At 38.3% G+C, this 26,269-nt stretch overlaps 1 protein-coding gene across 13 annotated transcripts in view; it reads left to right on the forward strand.

The window, feature by feature from the left end:
- baz2ba (bromodomain adjacent to zinc finger domain, 2Ba) overlaps positions 1 to 26,269 on the forward strand; it is a 109,087-nt gene that overhangs the window by 24,409 nt on the left and 58,409 nt on the right. For all 13 annotated transcript variants that reach the window (XM_073852433.1, XM_073852439.1, XM_073852434.1 and 10 more), the window contains exon 3: positions 23,743 to 23,904. In XM_073852433.1, coding sequence (XP_073708534.1) covers positions 23,745 to 23,904 — 160 coding nt within the window. In that variant the 5' untranslated portion in view covers positions 23,743 to 23,744. The remainder of the gene's footprint in view (positions 1 to 23,742; positions 23,905 to 26,269) is intronic.

Genomic DNA, 26,269 nt, shown 5'->3' on the forward strand with positions numbered 1-26,269 from the left:
CAGAAAAGGCGCAGATTGTGTCCAGCCATCTGCTATTGAAAGAGCACATGCTACAGTGTCTGTCAGTGCATGTGTTTTAGAGCTGAGGGGAGAGATGGAGAGAGAGAGACCTGTCAGATGCAGCCACATTCAACAAACCCAAACACATTTCCTTCATATCATTAGAAGAGTTTTGCAGTCTAGTATAGTGTTTAAAAGTGGTCGCCTGTTGCTTCACAGGACTGCAGTATCATAATATATGTGTGTGTGGGGTGGGGGGGGGGGGATGGGGGGTAACGGCTTATGCCATTAGTGTGTCTCTGTGTCAACAAATACACACACATTCTCAGTTTTTCTCAGTTTCTCAGTGATTTGCAGCAGTGTAGCAGTACAGGAAGTGCAGAATCGACTTGCGGTCAATAGTGAAAGTAAGTGTGTGTGGCGGGGGGTTGCTTTGCTATACTTAGGGTAAAAATGAGGCCAAATCAAACGAAACCATACCTTGGGGTAAGCTAAAAGTGATTAAAAGTAACAAATAATAAATTATCGTCATACTTTAGTTTGAGAACCAATTCTCACAATTAACTAACTGTTAACTCCTTTTAACGGCGTTTGCCTGAGTAAACTCCTAATTTGCTGCTGATTAATAGTAAGGTATGGGGTAGAATTATAGCATCTAAAATATGGTCATGCAGAATAAGTTTTTAATATGTGCTTTAAAATATGTGCCAATAGTAATATGCATGCTAATAAGCCATTAATTAATAGTGAGAATTGTTCACTATTTTATATATATTTGTACAACAGTTCTTTTTGTTACTTGAATCGGATTGGCTGAGAGGAGTGCAATATTCTAGTGAAAACAGAAGTCCAACTAATATAGAACCAATATTGCTCATATATATACACTACCAGTCAAAAGTTTTTGAACTGCGTGAACTGCTCACCAAGCCTGCATTTATTTGATCTAAAGTACAGCAAAAACTGTAAAATATTGAAATATTTTTACTATTTAAAATAACTGTGATCTATTTGAATATATTTTAAAATGTAATTTATTGCTGTGGTTTTAAAGCTGAATTTTTAGCATCATTACTCCAGTGACATAATCCTTTAGAAATCATTTTAATATTCTGAGTGGCTGCTCAAAAACATTATATTGAAAACAGCTGAGTAGTTTTTTTTTTGTTTTTTTAATGAATAGAAAGTTCAGAAGAACAGGAATCTTCTGAAATAGAAATCTTTTGTAACATTATAAATGTTGTTATCATCACTTTTGATCAATTTAAAGCATCCTTTCTAATTAACAGTATTAATTTCTATAAAAATAATAATAATGACTACAAGCTTTTACATAGGACAGTGTATAATGTTACAAAAGCCTTTTATTTTAGATAAATGCTGATCTTTGGATCATTCTATTCATCAAAGAATCCTGAAAAAAATCTGCATATTAGAATGATTTCTGAAGGATCATGTGACCCTGAAGACTGGAGTAATAATGCAAAAAATTCACAGGAATAAATTACATTTCAAAATATATTCAAATAGATAGCTGTTATTTTAATTAGTAAAAATATTTCACAATATTTTTGTTTTTGCTGTATTTTGGATTAAATAAATGCAGGCTTGGTGAGCAAAAGAGACTTCTTTAAAAACATAAATAATAATAAAACTTTTGACTGGAAGTGTATATATCAAACAATATTTATTGGTACATGTATAATAAGTATACATATAATATATATAGTAATATTTTGGGGACAAATTTTACCTTATATGTAATATTGGTGTAAGAATAAAGTAAATAAAGGTTTTGTTTTAAAATTGTAAAAATACATAAAGTTTTCTGTTTGGGTAACGGTTATGTTACAGTATTTTTAACTAGTTGTGCATAAAAACAATAGATGTTTATGCAGTGTGCCCATTTTGATAGATAAGTAAACGTGTGTGTGTGTGTGTGTGTGTGTGTGTGTGTAGCATTTCAAAGCCAGTCATTTTTTGTCAAATGTACAGAGACTAAACACTCTGTCACAATCAAAGCAGGAGACATGAATACCGTTGTAAGCTGTGTGTGTGTGTGTGTGTGTGTGTGTGTGTGTTTTTGTGAGATAGTCGTGTGTCATGTTCTCTGATAACGTCTTGAAAGGATCAGCACGAACGGAATGTTTAAACAGCGAGAGAATATTTACAGGTACATCTGTAAGACACACAGCTGCAACCGCTGTGCGAGTGATGGAGATGTGACTGTTTGCCTGTCAGGTGATTTAGGAGACCATTAAGGGGCATAAACCATCAGCTAATTTTACCACCGCAGTCTATTACATTCATTAAACTACATCAGGATGATTCAATCAAATGCATCAAACAGGTCCATCTGTGGAGACGAGTGTGTGTGTGTGTGTTTTCTCTTCCCTCCCGCCGCTGTGTTTTTTTTCGAGAGGGTATCGGGTAATAGTATACTCTAAACTAACAGCGACCTGCGCTCTTCCCCTGATCTGATCGTCTGTAATGGCAGACACACACTCACAGCTCTCAAAGATGGCCGCCTCCACGAGGATGACAGTGCGTTTGTTGTTCTCGCTCCGAGGAGATTGGAATGTCAGGATACGTGAGCCGAGAGAGAGAGAGAGAGAGAGAGACGGCTGTGTTTTCTCTCGCTCTGTATCTCTGCAGGCTGTCTTCCTGGTTGTGAGTGAGGCGTGAAGGATGTGTGCTGCCCCTCCCCTCCTTCCCCTCCTCTTCCTCCCGCCCCGCACTTGTCTGATTGGCTGAAGGGACAGAAATGGAAACATTATTCGATTCCGTCTCCTCAGAGGTCAGCGACCTCTCTGAACGCTCTAAAGACTGAGCTCAGCATTTGGCTGTGGGATGGCTCAATGTTAATGAATGTTTAAAGAATAGCTAAAAAGCTCAAAGAGAGAGAGAGAGAGAGAGAGAGAGAGAGAGAGAGAGAGAGAGAGAGAGAGAGAGAGTTAGAGGGAGACAACAGAGTCCATGTTAAGTAAAGTGCGAAGAGCCCTGGCAGTGTACAGAATGGAACACAAACCTGCTGCTTACTAGATACCGCACAGCATATACTGTGTACAGCCTACTAACATTTTTTTTTTAAATAAAACGTGAAACAGCAGTATTTTAATATTTATGAGAAATAAATAGTGCTGCATTACTTTTTACCTGATTTTTAAAAATGCATTTTTATTATTAAAAATAATAATTATTATTATATTATTATTATTGGTAAATAAAAATATTGTAAAAAAAATACAATACTGTAAAATTAAAGTTGAAAATATAGTTAACAAATACATATATAAAAATATATGTTACTTTTCTTTGCAATTTTGCCGTTTTTAAAGATTTGTTGTTTTTTTAAATAAATACTTTCTCCTATCCCAGGTTAATATCAATAAGTGTAAACGCAAATACATTTCTGTGGCACTTTAAAAAAAATCGTTTGAGAATTTTGTCCTGCTTGACAAAGCAACATTGGCTTAACCAATGGTATAGTTTTGGGGCTGGGTTTTCTGTTTATCTAACCAATAGAAGACAAGGGGAAGGTTAATTTCAAACCTGTTCGAAAACCATCATTATTTGTGCAATTTTGTTTGTTTGTGCTCGTTGTACAGAAATCAAACCAAAGCCAATAGAAGGCAAGCCTGCAACCATTTGCCAAAAAAGCGTAATGGCTCAAGCTAGCGCTTCCGGTTTGGAAAAGGAGACTAGAGGCTGTTTTCTTTGAATGGATGTCAATGGAGGAGAAGCATCCATCAACAGCTTTTTAGAGGAAACAGTTTATCATTTACAGAATCAACCGCCTGTTGGCTAATTTCCAACATGTTTTACACTAAACAATACTTTTGCGTTGAACTATTTTTAGGGTTTACACCTAAAAATTGCCATTTTATAAGAGAAGTCACAGATATATTTCTGTGGCACTTTAAAAAAAATCGTTTGAGAATTTTGTCGTGCTTGACAAAGCAACATTGGCTTAACCAATGGTATAGTGTTTGGCTATCTGTTTATCTAACCAATAGAAGACAAGAGGAGCCTTCATTTCAAACCTGTTCGAAAACAATCATTATTTGTGCAATTTTGTTTGTTTGTGCTTGTTGTACAGAAATCAAACCAAAGCCAATAGAAGGCAAGCCTCCAACCATTTGCCAAAAAAGCGTAATGGCTCAAGCTAGCGCTTCCGGTTTGGAAAAGGAGACTAGAGGCTGTTTTCTTTGAATGGATGTCAATGGAGGAGAAGCATCCATCAACAGCTTTTTAGAATAAACAGCTTATCATTTAAAGAATCCAACCGCCTGTTGGCTAATTTCCAACATGTTTTACACTAAACAATACTTTTGCGTTTAACTATTTTTAGGGTTTACACCTAAAAATTGCCATTTTATAAGAGAAGTCACAGATATATTTCTGTGGCACTTTAAAAAAAAAAAATCGTTTGAGAATTTTGTCCTGCTTGACAAGCAACATTGGCTCAACCAATGGTATAGTCTTGAGGTGGGCTATCTGTTTATCTAACCAATAGAAGACAAGAGGAGCCTTCATTTCAAACCTGTTCGAAAACAATCATTATTTGTGCAATTTTGTTTGTTTGTGCTCGTTGTACAGAAATCAAACCAAAGCCAATAGAAGGCAAGCCTCCAACCATTTGCCAAAAAAGTGTAATGGCTAAAGCTAGCGCTTCCGGTTTGGAAAAGGAGACTAGAGGCTGTTTTCTTTGAATGGATGTCAATGGAGGAGAAGCATCCATCAACAGCTTTTTAGAATAAACAGCTTATCATTTAAAGAATCCAACTGCCTGTTGGCTAATTTCCAACATGTTTTACACTAAACAATACTTTTGCGTTGAACTATTTTTAGGGTTTACACCTAAAAATTGCCATTTTATAAGAGAAGTCACAGATATATTTCTGTGGCACTTTAAAAAAAATCGTTTGAGAATTTTGTCGTGCTTGACAAAGCAACATTGGCTTAACCAATGGTATAGTGTTTGGCTATCTGTTTATCTAACCAATAGAAGACAAGAGGAGCCTTCATTTCAAACCTGTTCGAAAACAATCATTATTTGTGCAATTTTGTTTGTTTGTGCTTGTTGTACAGAAATCAAACCAAAGCCAATAGAAGGCAAGCCTCCAACCATTTGCCAAAAAAGTGTAACGGCTAAAGCTAGCGCTTCCGGTTTGGAAAAGGAGACTAGAGGCTGTTTTCTTTGAATGGATGTCAATGGAGGAGAAGCATCAACAGCTTTTTAGAGGAAACAGCTTATCATTTAGAGAATCGACTGCCTATCAGCTAATTTCAAACATGTTTTACACTAAACAATACTTTTACATTGAACCATTTTTTGGGTTTACACCTGATAATGCCATTTTATAAGAGAAGTCACTGACACTTTGCGACAGGTGAGATTCAGCTTACGGCACTTCCTATTTATTACTATAGTATCTGTAAATGGCGATTAAGTGTCGCACAACTCTGAACTGAAATTCAATTATGTCAAGGCTGTAATGTGATTGGTTATCAAGACACACGTGATCCAAGTTGAGCATTACGCTTTCTCCACTAGTAAGTAATGTAGACCATCTCATCTCCCAATAGTAAGACAATCTCTGAATCAAACACTTTAGTTTTAACTTTTGCCAGTCTGTTTTACATAAGTTATTATTTTTTAAGGTCTTAAGTGCATTGCATTGTAAGAAAACAATACCCAGTATACTTGTATTTCATGTATACTGGGTATTTGCATACTATGCATGGTATACTGTATCCTGGAGAAATAGTAATGCTGTTCTGAACATGTCCATGTATTCTGTAAGCTTTGCAGTAGTCATGTTAAGTAACAGCTGATTGGAAAAGTACATTTCCTTGTTTAGCCCCAGGAAAGATGTTACATGTGTTACGTCTTTTGAAAGCAGAATAGAAACAAGGTTAATTCCTAGTACATAACACAGGAGCAGAAAAGCCAGAGTCCCGCTCTGTGGCCGTTTTACCCTTCAGCAAGGATCTTAACCTCAGGTTGCTCCAGTGGGACTGTGGCTGTAATTAGTGTACTGTAAGTCACTTTGGATAAAATATGTCTGCTAAATACAACAATTTGGTATTTTACACTTGCCCTTCAGGTTTGCTTACATGCCTCATTGGGGTGGTTTGGAAAAGCGGTTAAAGATCTGGGCTAGTAAACGAAAGGTCATGGGTTTGAACTCTACAAGAGGTGATCCATGAGATATTTCCAGTGCAGAACTGGCGCTTAACCTCAGGTTTCTGCAGGAGACTGCCATGTAATATGACTCATGTCAACATTACTAACTCTGAAGAACCTTTAACCTCCATGGAAATGTTCCAGTTCCACAAAACATTCTTTATAGTGGAAAAGAGTTTTTAGATTTTTAAATTGTTCTTCACACTGAGAAAAACATTCTTGGGGAATGCAAAAATGGATCACTGTGAAACATTTGTTTTTAGAGTGTGTGGGGTGGTGCCAGTGCAAAATCAGAGAGGAAAAAAACGATGAGCTATTTTTTATTTTATTTTTTTACAAATAGCAAGATCTGTCATTTGACGCTATAGGAAAAAAATAAAACAATAATAGCCTAAATAAAGAGTTTCACTAATGCTCCTACGTCATTTTTATTGTGCACGATTATCTGAATTTATTATCCATTCACAATTCTTTGTGACTCACATACTGAACTAATCAAACGTCAGTCAGTCAGTCAGCAGATCCTCGTTCACAAACGAAACGCCCCAGTTCATTCAGTCTTGTTCAGTGCCGCTCTAACACAGAATCAAAACGGTGAAGTGAGCATATTTGTTTAGAAGGTCTAACCAATAAAATGCGCCTTCACAGCCTGTACTCTGTTTGCTAATGCTAAAGTCAGTTTACATAGGTAGGAAAGTAGGGAGTGAACTAAAATGAACCGTACACCTAAAGTGCAAAAACACTTATTTGTACATTGTATAATCTTTATTTTTGCACATCAGATGTTCTATGTAAATTAATAAAAAATAAAGTAACCCTTCGAACACTTTTCATGAGAAGGGAAAAGGGTTAGACGCATGAAAGCGCCTTTAGTCAATACTAGATGGCATGCAATGTGTCATATTTTGAGCACACAAGAAAGCAGTTCTGAATATGTCTGGTTGTTTTTTTGTGTGACATGGCCAGGGTTTAGAGCTCCTTATAGTCACCTCACATCACCAAGGATTGATTGTGAGCAGGATTTGTTTGGGGCAGGATTCGGTTTAGATTGGATTCATTCATTTGGAAACAGATAAAACAGGCCAATAGTAAGTGTTCGTGGTGCAGTCCACAGCGGAGAATGTCTGTTATTCCTCAAACTGAATTCTAAGTGTCTTGCTATCTCACAGAGAGGAGCTTATCAAAACTGTGTAGATGGACACAATGTATGAACACAGTGTGTGTGTGTGTGTGTGAGGCAACAATGTGTGTTTTAAAGAGTGTGCAAGCATTTTATTTGTTGTTTCCATTGTCACACGCAGCTGCTTCAAGGTTTATTCTCTCGTTTTCACTCTCTCTCGAGCTTGAATTGGGTTCAGCGTCCACATCTGTGTGTGGCAGCTGTGAGGGACCTTGATTGGATGAAATGATCAGATGAGAGGACAGAGGGAAAGAGTATATAGAAGGAGGGATGAGGAGTAATCAGAGGGAACTCTGTCTGTTTCTTTTGATTTGTCTGTCTCTCACTGTTTCTCCCTTCAGATAAAGCTCAGTGTAAAATCATTTTTAGATTATATTGACCCCAGCCTGATTTTCCCTGCCGGTTTGTGTTTGGCTCTAAAGGCGATTTAAGTGATTCTCTGAAAGAGAGAAACCATGGCCTGGCTGTTAGCTGTTATAAGCTTGCTTTTTCCAAATCTATTGCACCTTTAAAGGCTATTTACACACAAAATGCAAGAGCAGTGGAATAAAAAAAAGACATCTGGAAACACAGTACTTCTGTATTTTGTCCTAGGCCATGTGATTAGGGTCTTAAAGGCCCAGGGAAAAGAAGTCTGACCCTTAAAAACTTTTCCCATGAACGTAAGCGACAGCTAAAAAGCAAAACGCTATTTAAAAAGTACAGAAAAAGAGTGCTTCTGTAATTCAGAAGAAGCTGAGTCTCATTTGACAGACATGAGTAGGTTAAAGGTTACCAGTTAAAGTGTCACTCTCTCAGTTGGTTGTTTTGTAACGAAATAAACTGGATAAACTTCACAACCGAGTCACACAGTCCGCTGTTTGAGCAAGAGTTCCCTAAGGACAATCTGTTTCCCAAGAGAGAGATAGACGGTCGGATTTCCGCTCGAGTTTGTTCAGATGCAGACCTTCACTTGTTAACTCTCTCGTATTTGAGCAGAAACAGCTTTCATGTCATCCTGCGCTGTGGTTTTTAGCTCTCGCAGGAGGACGAGGTGGATGCGGGCAGTGTGTTGCGCGGCCTAGATTTAGCGTGTTTGTGTGTTTACCTCGTCTGTGTGTGTTGTCTTACCTCTCCGTGTTATTGTTGGGGGCTGTGAGTCACTGGATGTTAATCATTTCCCACACGGGCAAAGTACACACACACGATCACAAACACACACGCTCGCACAAGCAAACTGGCAGGATCAGCCGTGATTACTCACTGCTACACAGGGCTAGTTTTATTAAGAGCGTGTTTACAGCCTGACTTTTAGTCATTAGTCTCTGCCTGTAAACACTTCAAAATCTCATAAACAAACAAAGAGTGATTGAGCGGCCGTAAATTGTGTTAAAGTAGAAAATCTTTTTTGGAGAAAGATTTGTAATCGGTCCAGGATTATTTTTAGCTGCCATTAAACGTGAACACAGCGTAATCCGTGTTTACATTTAGTTAACAAATGCGTACAGGCAAAGAGCAGGTGCCAATGAACCGGTGAGGGGCGCCCGAAGATCTCTCTCCTCCACGGCCCTCCGAGGGTTTCACACCGGAGGAGCTCCTGGTAATTAAAAGACAATTTTGTGAAATTGATTAGATTATGCTAATCAGGGGAGATAATATCTAGAGAAGACTGTGAGTGTGTTAGTGTGTGTATGAGTGGGTGGATAAGTGTGTGTGTGTGAGTGATTATGAAGAGATGGCAGTCCGGTCGCCATTTCAAACCCCTGAATCCACCACACTTGTGTGTGTGTGTGTGTGTGTGTGTGTGTGTGTGTGTGTGTGTGTGTGTGTACGTGTGTGTCTAGAGATCACGCTCACGCCGCCATTTCACACAGCTCCGCTCGGCTGTCTCTGCCGCTCCTGAAATGTCAGAGCGATGTTCCCTGGACTAGGCGTGAGGATATGACAGCTGGCTGCTCACCTGCTGCGTGTGTGTCCACATGCTGGGTGCTTTTAACTGATCCAGTGCCTTTAATGCATTCCATCGCTGATAGATAATCTGTCTTGAATGAAAAATAACTGGAATCGTGTCTAGGACAAATTATTTGAGATGAGGCAGGTCATTGTTACAGACTGATAATGAAACATCCAATCAGATTCAAGTTCTAAAACAAGCTGACTGTAAGTGACCTTTGACCTGTTGGAAATGGACGAGGAACTAGGATTTATTCCTGTTTATAGTTTTAGAGTTGTGTATAAGTAAACAAACAAATAAATAAATATGCAACATTCATCTCATTAGATGCACCATGGGTGTCTTTATAACTTCACACACTCACACAAACACACGCACACACACACGTTATGATTCATGCATGTTATCATCAGAGATGAACAGTCTTGCCTATATTTGGCTGGCAAAGGCACATAAACTTCACATAATTGGCTTTCTGTTGGGAAGGAACGAGCCGTGCGGAAGGCGCTCGGAGAGACGGAGAGAATGCATGAAGCTAAATGAAGACTATCTCTTTAAACGAACGCCTAATTATGCCATTACGTTAACTAAAGAAAGAAGCTCTGTTCTAAAAAGAACAGGGAAAAACAAAGACAGCATTTTAGGTGGAGAGAGAGAGGTGGATGGAAAAGTCCGAGACAGTGAGAGTGAGAGAGATGGTGCCTTCAGGCTTTATTTAGCTGGGACAACAGAACATGAGCTCATTACACACAAATACACTGCGGCTACTACACCTCCAGTGCACAACTACACATTTAATATGATCTCTCTGTCTGGGCTTTTAGACCCTTTCCTTTAGCCTGATCTCTCCATCCAGATCAGCACATCTTTGATAGAGCCTTGCAGTAACTGATCAGCGTGGCTCAGTTTTAAAACCCTTTCAGCCTTGCTGTCTAATGTTTAAATAGACAGCTGCATTCTAACAGAAATGGAACCTTGTAAGTGGCGGATTTGAACAGGTCTGTTCATACACTCTCAGGTTAAATGTGTAAAAACTGTACCTTAAGGAGCATAACAGCTTGTCGCTGGGGCAGTACCCTTTAAAGAGCATCTTTGTACTATATTTATCCCTAAAAGATTCATAGCATTAACTTAATATGCACCTTTTAGGAGAGGTACAGAGTTGTCTGTTTAAGTGTACTGACTCAGTGACTAGCTGTTGTACCCCTAAAAGTAGAATTGTATTTTTTTTCCTGACAGTGTGAATAGCACACCTTGGCATACAAATACAGCTAATATCTAGTTGAATGGGATAAGATTGAAATCTCCAAAACTTTTTATTAAATTTACTTTTCAAGAATTTTATATCAGCATTAAAATCGTTCAACAAAATCACAAATTTAAAATCTTCAGTTCCAAAAACTTAATTAAAATAACTGTACACTACTTGTCAAAAGTTTTTGAACAGTAAGATTTTTTTATGTTTTTTTTTAAATATATCTCTTTGAATATTTTTTAAAATGTAAATTATTCCTTCAGTGTCACATGATCCTTCAGAAATCAATCTAATATGCTGAAAAATTATAGAATTGAATACTTTTATTTAAAATGATAAAGACATTTATGTTAAAAAATTTTTGATTTCAGATAAATGCTGTTCTTCTGAACTGTCTATTCATCAAAGAATCCAGATGAAGTTGTTTTCAACATAATAATAATAATAATAATAATAATAATAACAATATGTTTTTGAGCAGTAGCTCTGAATATTATAATGATTTCTAAAGGATCATGTGACTGAAGTAATGATGCTAAAAAAATCAGCTTTGAAATCACAGCAATAAATTACATTTTAAAATATATTCAAATAGAAAACAGTTATTTTAAATAGTAAAAATATTTCAAAATTGTACTGTTTTTGCTGTACTTCAGATCAAATGCAAATGCAGGCTTGGTGAGCAGAAAAGACTTCTTTAAAAACAAGATTCAAAATCTTACTGTTCAAAAAATTTTGACTGGTAGTGTGTATGTTTAGGGCTAGTCATGCTAGTTAATGCACATGCACATTCTAGTACAAATAAACCAGCAATTGACTCTTTTAACTAAAAAGCCTGTTCTTAAATGGTTAAAAAACTTCCAAAAGCACATGTGACGGACATTTTACAAAAACCTTGGCGCTACAAAATAGCAAATTGCTGATAACAGTGAGGCTTCTGATATTGTACATTACATGCTTACAATAAATACTTAAATACTTTTAGAATATATTTTTTTATCAGTTCTTATCAGTACAAATTTGTATGCAACTATTTTCTTTATTTTTGAATTAGCATCGTTCTAAGTGATCTAAATTAATACGAATAACAATATATAGCACACATAAATATTGGGTAAACTCCAATTTTAAGTCGGGAAATGATTATCTCTATAATCAGCATTTCTGTTGACTTATCTGCCATCTTTTTAGTGAGCTTGCCACAGTCCATCAAATACACAAATCGTAGCGGAAATAGTAGGTTATCAGAGTAGGTTTTCGCATCCTGTCTTTTGAATACTATTTTAGACATACTATTCATCTCACATACAGTTCTTTACCTACTATATAATATGTAGGCATATTTGCACACAAGTCTGTCAGGGCTGCCTTAATATGCTGTCTAGGTAGGCAGCTTACTAGTTTTTGGAACAAAGCCTTTGTGTGTGTGTGTCAGTGTTTAGGATTGAAGGATTTGGGCCAGTCCAGTCTGCTTTACCTCAACTCACTCCTGCTGTCCTACTCAAAGCCAGCAGCCCACAGAAAAATCACACGAGGAGCTATTCTCATCTTCTCTCGCTATGTTTCTGTCCTTTCCGCCCCTTCTTGCTCCTCTTTCCACTTTCTTTGCTGTCAGCTTCTCTTTCTTTCTCTGGAGGGAGAGAGGCTGATGCAAACGGGTGGGCTGTGGTGTAATCCAGGGCCTGGGAAGGTCTGCGGATCAAAATCCATGTTCCGTATCCACCGCGTGTCCCTCGGCCTTGACGCCCCCCGACCCGCCTGCTCGCCTGCAGTCCTTGACAATGCCATCATACCCTCATAAATTCCGACCGCATCCTCCCTGACCCCGCGGCTAACTCCTCCCACACGCTGGATGATTGACAGCTCGTGGCAGACCCACTGATTCCATTTAGTCCTCCCAGATTAGTCGCACGTTCCGCTCATACGTACGCTTTTGTACATGCGTGTGGGATTCCTCACTGTTTCTACGGCTTAGCCCACCTTTGTTTTAAAGATCAGGCACAGTAACGGCGTAATCCAACGCCTGATTGTCGCCAGAGCCTCTCGGTAATCGTAATCGCCTTGAAATATTGTTGCGGTTGTCGCCATGTGTTCGTCCTGGCACTTGGAGAATTCTCTGGAAGGCTGCCGGTACAGTCGAACAGGCCCAGACTCAAAGATGGGCGGCAGGGAGCGTGTTTGGGTGCGCAGATGTGGGCTGTTTTTTTAGACCGGTCTGTCTGAGGAGGTCACGGCTGAATAAAAGGATCATATGACAGGGGTGTGATGCACAGAGCGGAGGAGGAAACTTCAGTGTGCGTTTTAAGCTAAAATTAGGCAGATGGTTAGACGGCTCCGGATTAAGTCTGGAGGCCGGAGAGAGATAGAGAGAGAAAGAGAGAGACAGGGTGTGAAAGAGAGAATGACAATATTTAAAACAAAAATTGCTCAAGCAGCCATAGTTCTTGTTTAATTTGCAACTCTGTCTGCCCGTCTCCAAGACTGTATTCCTCACTTCACACACACACGCACCCTAGAACAGCACAAATGACTTGAGTAAATTGAACTTGACTCGTATTTAATTACGTGAATGTCACTGTTTGTTTGTGTGTGTGTTTTGATTTATAGACTAGGGGTTGTGCTGAAACAGTTTAGGTTAACCTCTAGTTGACACTTTGAGCCTATTGTTAACTAGGCAGGACCACATGACCCCAGTGTGAGTTGTTTTATATGGTGACAGCAGGAGGAAAATTCCCGTCTGCAAACTTTGTCCCAGTGTTTTTGTGTTGTTATCTTTGTATGGTGACTTGTCCAAAGGTCTGGCACTATTGAAAATGTAGGATTTTTTCCCTTACATGTATTCACCAGTATATCTATATATTATGTATATATTAAGTATTTTAGTATTTAAAAAAAAAAAAAGATTTTGCACTTTCCCACTAATTAGATGTGTGACTTATATGAGCTGTCTTGTACAAAAGGTCAGATTTCATTTTTCAGCGTTCTTTTTTTTACTCATTGTTATGCTAATATTATAACTTAGTTGTAACTTTTTTAAATTAAATTTGAAAAATGCTAAATAGAAGAATTTTCACTTGGGGTCTAACCGTTAGACCCCACCTTTTATGTGGAAAATCTAAAAAAGAAGTGAAACTTGAGCAATGTACATTCACAAAGCTTGTTATAAGTGATCGACACAACAGACTTCTGAGGTGGACCAGAGTTCATTTGATATGTTCACTTCACATACAATGCTCTGAGATCCTTCTGAGGTCCTGAGAAACTGTTTTAGCATTGTCTGCATTATTTATACAATGGAGATACAGTTGAAGTCAAAAGTTTACATACACCTTGCAGAATATGTAAAATGTTAATTGTTTTACCAAAATGCAAATTGTTATTTTTTATTTAGTACTGACCTTAATATTTCACATAGAAGATGTTTACATAATCTACAAGTGAAAATAATAGTTGAATTTATAAAAAGTTTACGTACACTTGATTCTTAATACTGCGTTGTTACCTGAATGATCCATAGCTGTTTTATTTTTTTCTTTAGTGATAGTTGTTCATGAGTCTCTTGTTTGTCCTGAACAGTTAAACTGGCCGCTGCTCTGCAGAAAAGTCCTTTAGGTCCCACAAATTCTTTGTTTTTTGTTTTTTTTTTTAGCATTTTTGTGTATTTGAACCCTTTCCAACAATGACTGTATGATTTTGAGATCCATCTTTTCACACTGAGGACAACTGAGGGACTCATATGCAACTATTACAGAAGGTTCAAATGCTTACTGATGCTCCAGAACGAAAAAAACATGCATTAAGGCTAAAATAAAGAGAAAACTATATTATAAAATATATAAAACTATATTTTGTCTTCTGGGGGATATGTAAAATCATCTATAGCTTCTGAAGGGCAGTACTACATTAAAAAATATAATATTTGTGCAAAATAAGAAAAATATACCCATCCTCATTTCGTTCAAAAGTTTTCACTCTTCGGCTCTTAATGCATCGTGTTTCCTTTTGGAGCATAAGTTAGTGTTTGAATCTTGTGTAATAAGTGCATATGAGTTCCTCAGTTGTCCTCAGTGTGAAAAGGTGGATCTCAAAATTGCTGAGCAACCAAAGAATCTGTGGGACCTGAAGGATTTTTCTGAAGAACAGCAGGCAGTTTAACTGTTCAGGACAAACAAGAAACTCATGAACAACTATCACTAAACAACAACAAAAAAAAAAAAAACACAGCTGTGGATCATTCAGGTAACAACAGAGTATTAAGAAGTTTACATACAAATAAGTGTATGTAAACTTTTGACAAGGGACATTTTATAAATTCACCTATTATTTTCTCTTGTGGACTATGTAAACATCTTTTATGTGAAGTATCATATTCAGGTCAGTACTAAATACCATGCATTTTGTATGATCCCTCTGATTTTGGTAAAATAATTCACATTTTGCAGATTCTGCAAGGTGTATGTAAACTTTTGACTTTGACTGTATATGCAAGCTTTCATGTGTCACCTTTCAAATTTTCTGGATCGCTATTGGGCTAGTAAAGTTCAAGTCTCACTATTTTTGCTCTGTTTTTCATTAATAATTTTCATTAATTAATTAATTTCATTAATTTCATAAATTTTTAATGTCATGGATACAAACACAGGATTTTTTCCCCTGCCACTGGTCAATTCTTATGTGCAGTGTACAGAAAGAAAAAAAATGTAAAAACCTTAAGGTATCCTAGATCAGTAGTTCTCAAGCTGGGCCAGGCTGTTTATGGGCCCTCAGCAAACGTAAAATTCATTTAAACTATAAATATATTATTATTAATATAATTAATAATAATATTACTATTAGTTTTATATTAAAACTAAGTCTAACTTAATTAAAATACTAAAAAACATTCAATTAAGAAGTAAAATGAACTCATATTGCGACACTCCCAGTTTCTGTTACGATATTATAGTTAATTATATTCTGTCCTAGATAGATAAACTTACAAGATGTTAGAAGAAGTGAATGACTTGAATTGCTCACATCACTCATTCCTTAGAAAGTTTCTAAATTACACAACTTAAAAGTGTCACTTTTACTTGCATTTGGCACTTGATTCCAAATGTGCATATGTGTGTAGTTTGCAAGGGCTAGAACCTTTTTGGTTAGTAGGATTGGCGTCTCAATGCATCACCTTATACTCCCTCTCTCCCTGTCTTTCCCTCTCTCTTTAGCTGAAAATGAATCTCTAATTTCACAGTTATCATCATAACCCCACAATGAATAATGCAAAGTTATTCAAAGAACCAATCTATAACTTATTAATTGCCGCCTTTTCTCATTCACTCCTCTCTCAACCCACACTCTCTCTTTTTACTCCTCTCTCCCTCTCTCCTCTTTGCACACTTTTATTTGAGACGCCACTTCCATCACCCTTTCCATGTAGAAATATGATGACTCTTGTGTTATAGCACTGACACGCTGATTTTACTCCCTTTTGAATGTTTAAATCATCCCTAGAGCTAGACACTGTCACACACACACACACACACACACACACACACACACACACACACACACACACATATTACAGGAGTCTTCGGGGAGAGTGGTGCGGAACTGCACGCCTGTCTCGCCAATCATGGCTGTTTTCTTAGCTGATGGTTGTTTTGCAGTGATCAATAGAAGATATTTCTGCTCTGTCCGATCTGAAACAGGAGATGGATTTTCTCATCAGGTTTATGCTTTTGTCAATGTAAACACACGCACACACACACACACACACACACACACACACACACACACGTACAAACACAGGACATGAAGGGAGGGCAGGATGTGTGTTCCTCTTTTGCAGAGCTGTAAATCATGTTTATGACGGTAATACAGGTATAGATCAGTGTGTTGATGGAGAGAAGAATTGAAGTGATGAAACTGTACGTAGTGTAATTATGTTTCTGTCTGTATGTGTGTGTGAATGCATATATAAATGCCGTTTCTGTGTGTGAAAACTCTTCGGATGGAACATGTGTAACTTGCTGTGTGTACTTGCATGTGTTTGTGTGGATGTTAATGGAGATGGTACAGGGACATTGAGCATGTCTCACACACACACACACACACACACACACACACACACACACGCACACACAGCTCTCTCTGTAATGGAGTGTCTAAATATATCCGGTTTTTGCCGGATCCGCTGCCTCCGGAGTGAATAAGAAATGGGCTTCAGTAAAGGACAGAATATCTCTCTCTCACTCTCTCACACACACACACACACACACACACACATTCACACGCTTTCCCGTCTTCCTCTCTAACGGTGTGTCGTCGGTGTATCGCCGCTCACTTGCAGTGTGTGACAAACCTAGATCAGTAGTTTATGTGAAAACTAGAGCGATCTAGTTTTGTTGTGTCGCTTGCTTGTGGATTGGATGTAAGACACCTGCGCACATACTTATATTTCAGCACAAACATATACACACACACTCACATTGAACGTGCTGTGGCAAGCTAAACATCTAATGATCCTCAATGGTCCCACTGGGATCTTGCGGAGGTCAAAGAATGCCGGCGAATCCTGTGAGACTCTTTACGCTCCTCTGAATTGACCAATCAGCATGCACGTCTCATTGGTGGTCAGCCGGCTGATTATCTGTGCGTCTGACTAATGTTTTGCAACAGAGGTCATGCGGTCGTTAAGTTAGACAGGAATGATGTTCATAATTAACATTGATCTTTTAGTTCATAGCAGACTGTAAATACTTTTTTGTGTGGTTTCTAAACTTTGACAGTTGTCAAATGGCGGAGAACAGGAAGTGATGGGGTAAGAGGGGCAGATGGCATCTGGCTTTTTTAGTGTGTATCCGCAAGTGAGAAAGCGATTATTTACAAGCTCCAGAAATTTGATAGAGCCTGTATCAAGTAGATGCAAGAGGAAATCGATTGTGTGAAATTGTTCAACATATTTATTTACACACAAATTTACATTTTTACATATTTCCTTTCCTTTTGCACAGATTATTATAAAAAAAATAGATAATTTATTAGAGAATTCAAATAAAATTTGATATTAAAGTGTTATCTGTATGCTTTAATAATAATATAGTTTAGAATTAAAAATCATTTTTATTTAACTTTTTAATACACTAATTAAAACGAAAAAAGAATGTTTGCATATTTTTCTCAAAGCCTTGTTTTCATAGATTATTGTAATAAAGTAAAAGAAAAATTAGAAAATAAATTATTTGATACATTTGTATTAAAATAAAACATAATTTTTCGTCATTAAAAATCATTTAAAAATTATTAATAATACACAAATTAAAAAGTAAAGTTTACATATTTTTCTCAACCTTGTTTTGCTTATTATTATTATTATTATTATTATTATTAAACAAATATGTGATGCTGGACCACAAAAACAGTCATAAAGGTCAATTTATTGAAAATTAGATTTAAACATCATCTGAAAGCTTTCCATTAATATATGCTTTGTTAGGCTTGGACAATATTATATCTATAATATATATCTATAAAAACTGGAATCTGAGGGTAATCGCTGTCCAAATGAAGTTCTTAGCAATGCATATTACTAATCAAAATGTAAGTTTTGATATATTTATGGTAGGAAACTCACAAAATATCTTCATGGAACATGATCTTTACTTATTTAAAGATCATTCAAAATATCCTACTCTTTAAAACAGTGTTTTTCAACCACTGTGCCGTGGTACACTAGTGTGCCGTGAGAGATCGTCAGGTGTGCCGTGGAAAATTATTCAATTTCACCTAATTGGTCTAAAACATTTTTTGGAAACTAATAAGTTATCAGCTCTGTGTTCATACAAACAGGCCCAGGTTTCACACTGAGTAGGTAGAAATATGAAAGATCAAAAAACTGTTTTCATTGTGTTTATTTGATTCCTATTCAAGACACCTAAATAAGAATGACTGTATATTGTTAATTGCACTTTTTATTTAAAAGAAGAAGAAATATGAAAGATAAAATACTTTTTTCTTTGTGTTTATTTGATTCCTGTTCAAGACACTTCGATAAGAATGGCTTTATATTGTTAATATAGGCTACAGAGTTTATTTTTTTTTTTACAGTTTCGATTGTTGGTGTGCCTTGTGATTTTTTTTCAATTAAAAATGTACCTTGGCTCAAAAAAGGTTGAAAAACACTGCTTTAAAATACCCTAATGATTTTTGGCATTCAATGTGACAGCCCATATGTGCCACAGCAAATCAGAACTAGTTTATTTGATAGATTTATTAGTTCTTAAACTCATAAATATATTGTTTTATAAGACAAAGAGCAGTGCTGTTATATCAGTTCAGTTTGCTTGTGTGCGTGTGTGTGTGTGTAAAAAAGTTTTGAGAGATTGTGTGTGTGAATGAATCCATCTCTGTCTTAGGGCTAAATGTACCTGCTTTATATGCACAACAACAACTACAATTGTGGGTGTGACTAGCAGCTTCTGTTGTGTGTGTGTGTGTGTGTGTGTGTGTGTGTGTTAGCACCAGCCGGCCTAAAGGAATGTGTGTGATGCTTTCCAATTGACTTTAAGAAGTCTGAGAGATCATGAGATCAGAACAAAAGCATCCACACAATCATCCATTCCCCTGCACAACCTCTTTGCTTGTGAAAAGTTAAGTTTCCCTTTAACATACACAAAGTTTACGAGATGCGCCCTTGTAGGACAACAACGTGTGTGTGCGTGTACGTGTGTGGACATCAGGTCTCATTTTGCATTGTTTGTGTTGCATTGTTTGGGCAGACGATCCGCTCGCTATATCTGCTGATCTGTGTTGCTGTGGAAGCGGATCTAGTGACTCCTCATTGGACCACAGAACAGCTCACGGACGAAAGGCCGAAGTATCCCAGCATGCAGCTTTCCACCATCTGTCACGGGCCCTTTGTTTGGGTGTGGGTTGAGCTGCTGGTCTCTGGTTACCAATAACACGCAAAGACACACACACACATACGCTCGCGCACATATTACAGCTTTAAATCACGTTCCCATCCTTTGAATTTCGACTCTCTGATACTGTGTAGCACAAGACTGATGTTTGTTACGGTGGAAAGGCGCATTGACGTGATCAATGGCATCTGTCTGCTTGCGTTAGGATGAACCGGACGGTTTGGCTCACGATCAGAGTTGTAGAATTTCCTATTTTGCTCGAACGGACACGGACGCACGGAGCCGTGGAGAAACTCGCAGCTTTTAGCGCTTGGAAATCAATTTTATCAGTTCGACCCTGTCGTCCTGCTTTTCTTAAAGACCTCTTGATTATTCATCCATGTGTCAGGACACACACACACATAAAATCTAATACCCTCTCACTCACAACTGAGACGGCTGAAGAAAGAAAGGTGAATCCCACACCTCTTTGTACAGGCCACCGCCCACATATCATTTCTCCTCACCATCCACCCTCCCCTCCTTGATTTAGAGACTGGTGTTTTTAACACGACGCCGCACATGCTCTCTTTCTCTCTCTCTGTGCATCCTGGGACGCTGACGGTGGTGTGACTGCCAGTGTCACCAAGCAACCGTGTCTTGCGACAGGCGAAGCCATCTCACGCTTCAGGAAAGCTGCTCCAGCCAATGGCGACGCAGCGCTGCGACCAATCAATGAGTCATAAGGGCCGGGGAGATGGATGCATTTGGACACTCGTTAACCACAATCTCACGTCCTTGTGAAAATAGCATGTATTCCGCGTCCCGCATACTTACCGGTTGTAGGAATGAGCGTTTATGCCGCTGCAGCTGGGAATTAGCAGCGATATGAGGTCAAAGGTCGCTGTTCCCCTGCCGCAGGTCACCGGGAAGGTGACGGGCCTGTGCTGAGCGTGCGCTGGTTGAAGAAAATGGAGTCTTTGTGTCGGTGTGGTTGCTGGCGCGCTCTGATTAGCACTGATCCATGCTGACGACTCTGTTGGCAGATTAGCGTGGCTAGCATTGGCCATCTGTTACCACGGGCCATAACAAGTGAGAAGTGTGGGTCATGTGCGCGTTTGGAGACAGATACGCAGCATTGTGAATAAACACACACATACAGACTTACACAATTACACACACACACACACACACACTCTCCCAAACACAGCAACCTCAGCAGTATATTTCACTGCCTCAGGAGTGTATGATTGATTTTCAGGTTAAATTAAATAACACACAGCTTTATGTAGTGTCTCTCTCTGGAAGCACGTTCGTGGGAATCGAGTTTGCGTTTCTCCCAGCTGGCTCGAGAGCCGAAGGTGTCGTCCATATTGCACGGACTAAACGTATCCCGCAAAGCGCCCGGATCGCGATTAGCATATGATTCGCTCATTCGCAGGATCCGGGGCCTGCTGTTTTTTTTCCAACAGTCTCATTGGCCGCATGCACCAAGTCAAATTAATTACGCCGCTCACGGAGATTACGATGCCTGCCTTCCAGTGCCACAGTGGAAGATGGCTAATTAGCTATAAAATCAGACTAATTCTGATGCTAAAGCTGTTTTAATTTCTGATAATTAAGTCAGGATTGGATCCTTAAATACCCTGGCATACCATTATTGCGGTAATCATGGTTGTTGTTATGAATTATTTTGAGACCCTCGTCTGTTAACGTTGATGTTTAAGGTAATCACGCTAAGTGAGCTGGAGCTGGAGAGAGGTAGATGATATGATGTATATAGCTACAATAGTATTCAAAAGTTTGGGGTCTGTAAGATTTTATATAAGAAAAATTTATTAAAATGATTTTTTTTTTAATAAATGCTGTTTTATTGAAACTTTCTATTAATCAAATAATCCTGGAAAAATGCATCATGGTTTCCATAAGGATATTAAATATCAACTGTTTTCAACATTGATAATAAGAAGAAATGCTTATGCAGCAAATCAGCATATTAGAATAATTTTTGAAGAATCATGTGACTAAACAAGGAACTAATGTCTGCTGGAAGCTTTGCATCACAAGAATAAATTCCATTTCAGAAACTAAAAAAAATAAATAAATAAACACATTAATTCATTAAAATATATAACAAATTATTTTTTTAAATTACTGCTTTCTGCTGAAAATTCCGCCAAAAATAAAGTTAAGAAAAAAGAATAATAAATTAGTTTACAATGTATTAAAATAGAAAACATTTTCAATTGTAAATATATATTATATTGTAATGTTATTTCACTACATTACTGTTTTACTGTATTTTTGATCAAATAAATGCAGCCTTGTTGAGCATAAGAGATTTTTAAAAACATTTCAAAATCTTACTGATTCCATTTACATAATCTATAATGTAGCATTATTTAATTCAGACATATTACACTCTTCTAAATTATGTGATTTATTTAAAACATAATGTAAAATATATTTGTATTTCATCTTATCTGTGAGACATAGTTGTGAATTTGAGAAAATTTTCCCTCAGTCATTTTTAGTGTGTTTTTCTAAATGAAGTGGCTCTATTTCACAATATGTGGTCCTAGATCACAAAACCAGTCATAAGGGTCCATTTTCATTTTTGAAAATCTGAAATCTGAGGGTGCAAAAATATCTAAATATTGAGAAAATCACCTTTAAAGTTGTCCAGATTTAGTTCTTGCATATTGCAATAAGCAATGCATATTACTAATCAAAAATTAAGTTTTGATACGTTTACGGTAGGAAATTTACAAAATATTTTCATGGAACCTGATCTTAATATCTTAATGGCTATTGCTACAAATATACCCGTGCTACTTAAGCCTGGTTTTGTAGTCCAGGGTCACATACTTCAATATTTCGTTTCACTTTTTTATGACCATGTCTGTGTTAGAACGTGTTATCTGACTCAACGTTCATTTGTGATGACATCTCAGCAATTTCACCAAGAATTTGAGATGTAATATTTGTATCCTGAAGAATGCAGAGTAACTTGTGTATAATTCAATCATTGTTTTTCACTGAGCAGTTATTTAGGGTTCAGTTTCAAGCTAGCATTCATTTAGAGTAACCTGCCATGAACTTGAGTTGGCGGGGTCATGACCCGGTGACCTTTGACCTTTAGTGGCAGGGTATGAGTGAGGGGAAAATGGTTAGAAAGCAGGGAAGCAGAGATAGAGGGATGATTCAAAAGACGAGGGAGTGAAGGACAGGTGGAGCGAAAGGAAGGGGGGATAAGAACCGCAGTGGCAGATTGTGGCCTCTGCCGCTGTTTACGCCAATATGCAGACACTTTCATTGTGTGTGTGTGTGTGTGTGTGTGTTGGTTTCGCCGTTGCTTTCGGGCGCAGGCTGTTAGTTGATATTCCATGGACGTTTCCATCTTTGAGATCTAGTCGGTGTGTGTGTTTGCATGCGTGTTTGTGTGTGTGTGTAGCAGAGACATAGAAGAAGGAGAGCCGCTCAGGGGACAGGCCACGAGTGTTTATATATAATGACAGAATAACAAAGCCATGTGTGCTACACTATGGCACTCTCTGCCGCTTCCCATCGAGCATCGATGCAAACGTGCGACAAAGCTCAAGATTTCTAGTTCACTTGTCTCCAGCAGTCAGGTTTTTTCAGCTTGAATCACACGCTAATCGTATTTTCATGCGTTTAAAGTATATGCGGATATGGTATGTTTTGAGGAGGAAAGAAGAAATTCAAGAAGGCTTGTGGGGGTTTGTGTGTGTGTATATGTTGGCTGCGTGCGACTGTCTTTAATATGCGTCTCCAAACTGTGAAATCTCCACAGAAACAGTTAAAGGCATAATTTGCCTGTTAAGCACATCAAGTGTGAGAACGCTTGTTTTACGCTGTGTAAAAATGGCTGTGAATAGTCTTGTAAATCAGTGTGCTGCTCACTTTGTGTGTGTGTGTGTGTGTGTGTGTGTGTGTGTGTGTGTGTGTGTGTGTGTGTGTGTGTGTGTGTGAGCCCGTGTCAGTCTCTCTTCTATCCTATTGAAGGGGGTCTCGACAGTGAATGAATGGTTAACGTGACAAGCCGAACAAACCCTCTGCCCAAACGGGACGTTAATGTGTGGTCCTGTAGAAATATGCTCGTGGGCTTGGTTCGTCTTGGGAGCAGACGTGTGTGTGTGTGTGTGTGTGTGTGTGAGAAGGAGACTGACTGGTGTTAAATAGAAATATTGTTCATGGCAAGTGAAATGTGAAAGGAAGAGTGGCAGGCCGTGTGTGTGTGCGAGAGCTCGCTCTAATTATCGATTGGATTGTGCTTGACAGATATGGAGTCTGGAGAACGGCTGGCCTCGCCTTCCACCACCCCGGCCTCCGTCCACACCGCCACCTCTGCGTCGTCATCTTCCTCCTCTTCCTCATCCACAGCAGCCTCCAATGCCAAGAGCAGCCTGAACCACGGAGCCGCGGCCTCGCTCGGCACATGCGGTAAGAACTCGTGAGCGCACACACATGCTCTTTCATGCCCTGACGCAAGAGTTGCTTATTGTTACAGTGTGAAAAGTGCTCAGTCAAAACTCACGCACAATCACACGCCAGCATATTTCCCCACACGCACACACACACACACACACACTCTGCCGAGTGTCGCACATGCACGCTTTGAGCCCGTCTCCAAGTTTAGACTGCGTGGTTGGCGGCAGATTGGAGACTGATGTCATCAGGGACGTCTCTTCCTGTCTGATGAAGCATCTTTTTCTTTTTCTTTTTTTCCTGAGTGACATGTGATAAAGCGCAAATCTTCTCTGCTGATTGAGTCTTGTCTGATAAGGCACAAGTGTTCACTTTCTCAGATTCTGTTCTGTTAAAGGGATAGTTCTGCCAGAAATGAAAATTCTGTCTTCATTTACTGTTCCTCATGTCGTTCCAAACTCAAATTAACACAAAAGGAGATTTTTGCAGAGAATCCAGACTGTTCTTTTTTTTGTAATTAGGACTGGGGCTATCAAGAGCCCCAAAAAAGCATGACTCTGTATTAAAGGGTTTGCTTGAAACGTGATCCCATTGATTCTTGTGTGTCAAGCAAGTAGAGTTAACGCTTGCATTACCCATTTATAATGTGATTTATGTGTGTTATATATATACAGTCAAACCAAAATTATTCAGATACTACAGTCGTGGCCAAAAGTTTTGAGAATGACACAAATATTAGTTTTCACAAAGTTTGCTGCTAAACTGCTTTTAGATCTTTGTTTCAGTTGTTTCTGTGATGTACTAAAATATAATTACAAGCACTTCATACGTTTCAAAGGCTTTTATCGACAATTACATGACATTTATGCAAAGAGGCAGTATTTGCAGTGTTGGCCCTTCTTTTTCAGGACCTCTGCAATTCGACTGGGCATGCTCTCAATCAACTTCTGGGCCAAATCCTGACTGATAGCAACCCATTCTTTCATAATCACTTCTTGGAGTTTGTCAGAATTAGTGGGTTTTTGTTTGTCCACCCGCCTCTTGAGGATTGACCACAAGTTTTAAGATTTGGGGAGTTTCCAGGCCATGGACCCAAAATATCAACGTTTTGGTCCCCGAGCCACTTAGTTAACACTTTTGCCTTATGGCACGGTGCTCCATCGTGCTGGAAAATGCATTGTTCTTCACCAAACTGTTGTTGGATTGTTGGAAGAAATTGCTGTTGGAGGGTGTTTTGGTACCATTCTTTATTCATGGCTGTGTTTTTGGGCAAAATTGTGAGTGAGCCCACTCCCTTGGATGAGAAGCAACTCCACACATGAATGGTCTCAGGATGCTTTACTGTTGGCATGACACAGGACTGATGGTAGCGCTCACCTTTTCTTCTCCGGACAAGCCTTTTTCCAGATGCCCCAAACAATCGGAAAGAGGCTTCATCGGAGAATATGACTTTGCCCCAGTCCTCAGCAGTCCATTCGCCATACTTTTTGCAGAAGATCAATCTGTCCCTGATGTTTTTTTGGAGAGAAGTGGCTTCTTTGCTGCCCTTCTTGACACCAATCCATCTTCCAAAAGTCTTCGCTTCACTGTGCGTGCAGATGCGCTCACACCTGCCTGCTGCCATTCCTGAGCAAGCTCTGCACTGGTGGCACTCAGATCCCGCAGCTGAATCCTCTTTAGGAGAAGATCCTGGGGCTTGCTGGACTTTCTTGGATGCCCTGAAGCCTTCTTAACAATGCAGTGGAAAGTTTTTTTCGGGATTAAGTTCATTTTCATGGCAAAGAAGGACTATGCAATTCATCTGATCACTCTTCATAACATTCTGGAGTATATGCAAATTGCTATTATAAAAACTTAAGCAGCAACTTTTCCAATTTCCAATATTTATGTTAATTCTCAAAACTTTTGGCCACGACTGTAGATATAATTTTTGATATTTATTTTTACTAGTGGGTGCAGGACATTACAGTTCATTTATGTAAGTGAGGATAGTAAAATAAAGTAATAAAGTAAATTATACCCAAAAATTCAATTTGGGACCAAATATTATTTAGACACTTTGACCTGACTTTTGCTTAAGTGTTTTTTTCTTTAATTGCTAATGTGACCTTTTTACACCACAGACTGAACTAAATTAAGCATTGTTTGGTAATTGGTCAACAAAGTATTGATAGTTGTTTAAATATTGTCTTACTAACAGTTGTCTGAATTTTTTGGTTGTTTGTAATGCATTACATGCCTTTCTATCAAAGTTATCTGCATTATCAAGATGAATTTGTTCAGACACAGTTTAACTTTGAATTCTTGTCATATTTTATTATCATTTTCTAAACTATAGTGAATAAACGGTGATAATGTGAGAACTGTTGAAGGCGTCTGA

The sequence above is a fragment of the Garra rufa genome, chromosome 12, assembly GCF_049309525.1.
Source record: "Garra rufa chromosome 12, GarRuf1.0, whole genome shotgun sequence".
NCBI lineage: Eukaryota > Metazoa > Chordata > Actinopteri > Cypriniformes > Cyprinidae > Garra > Garra rufa.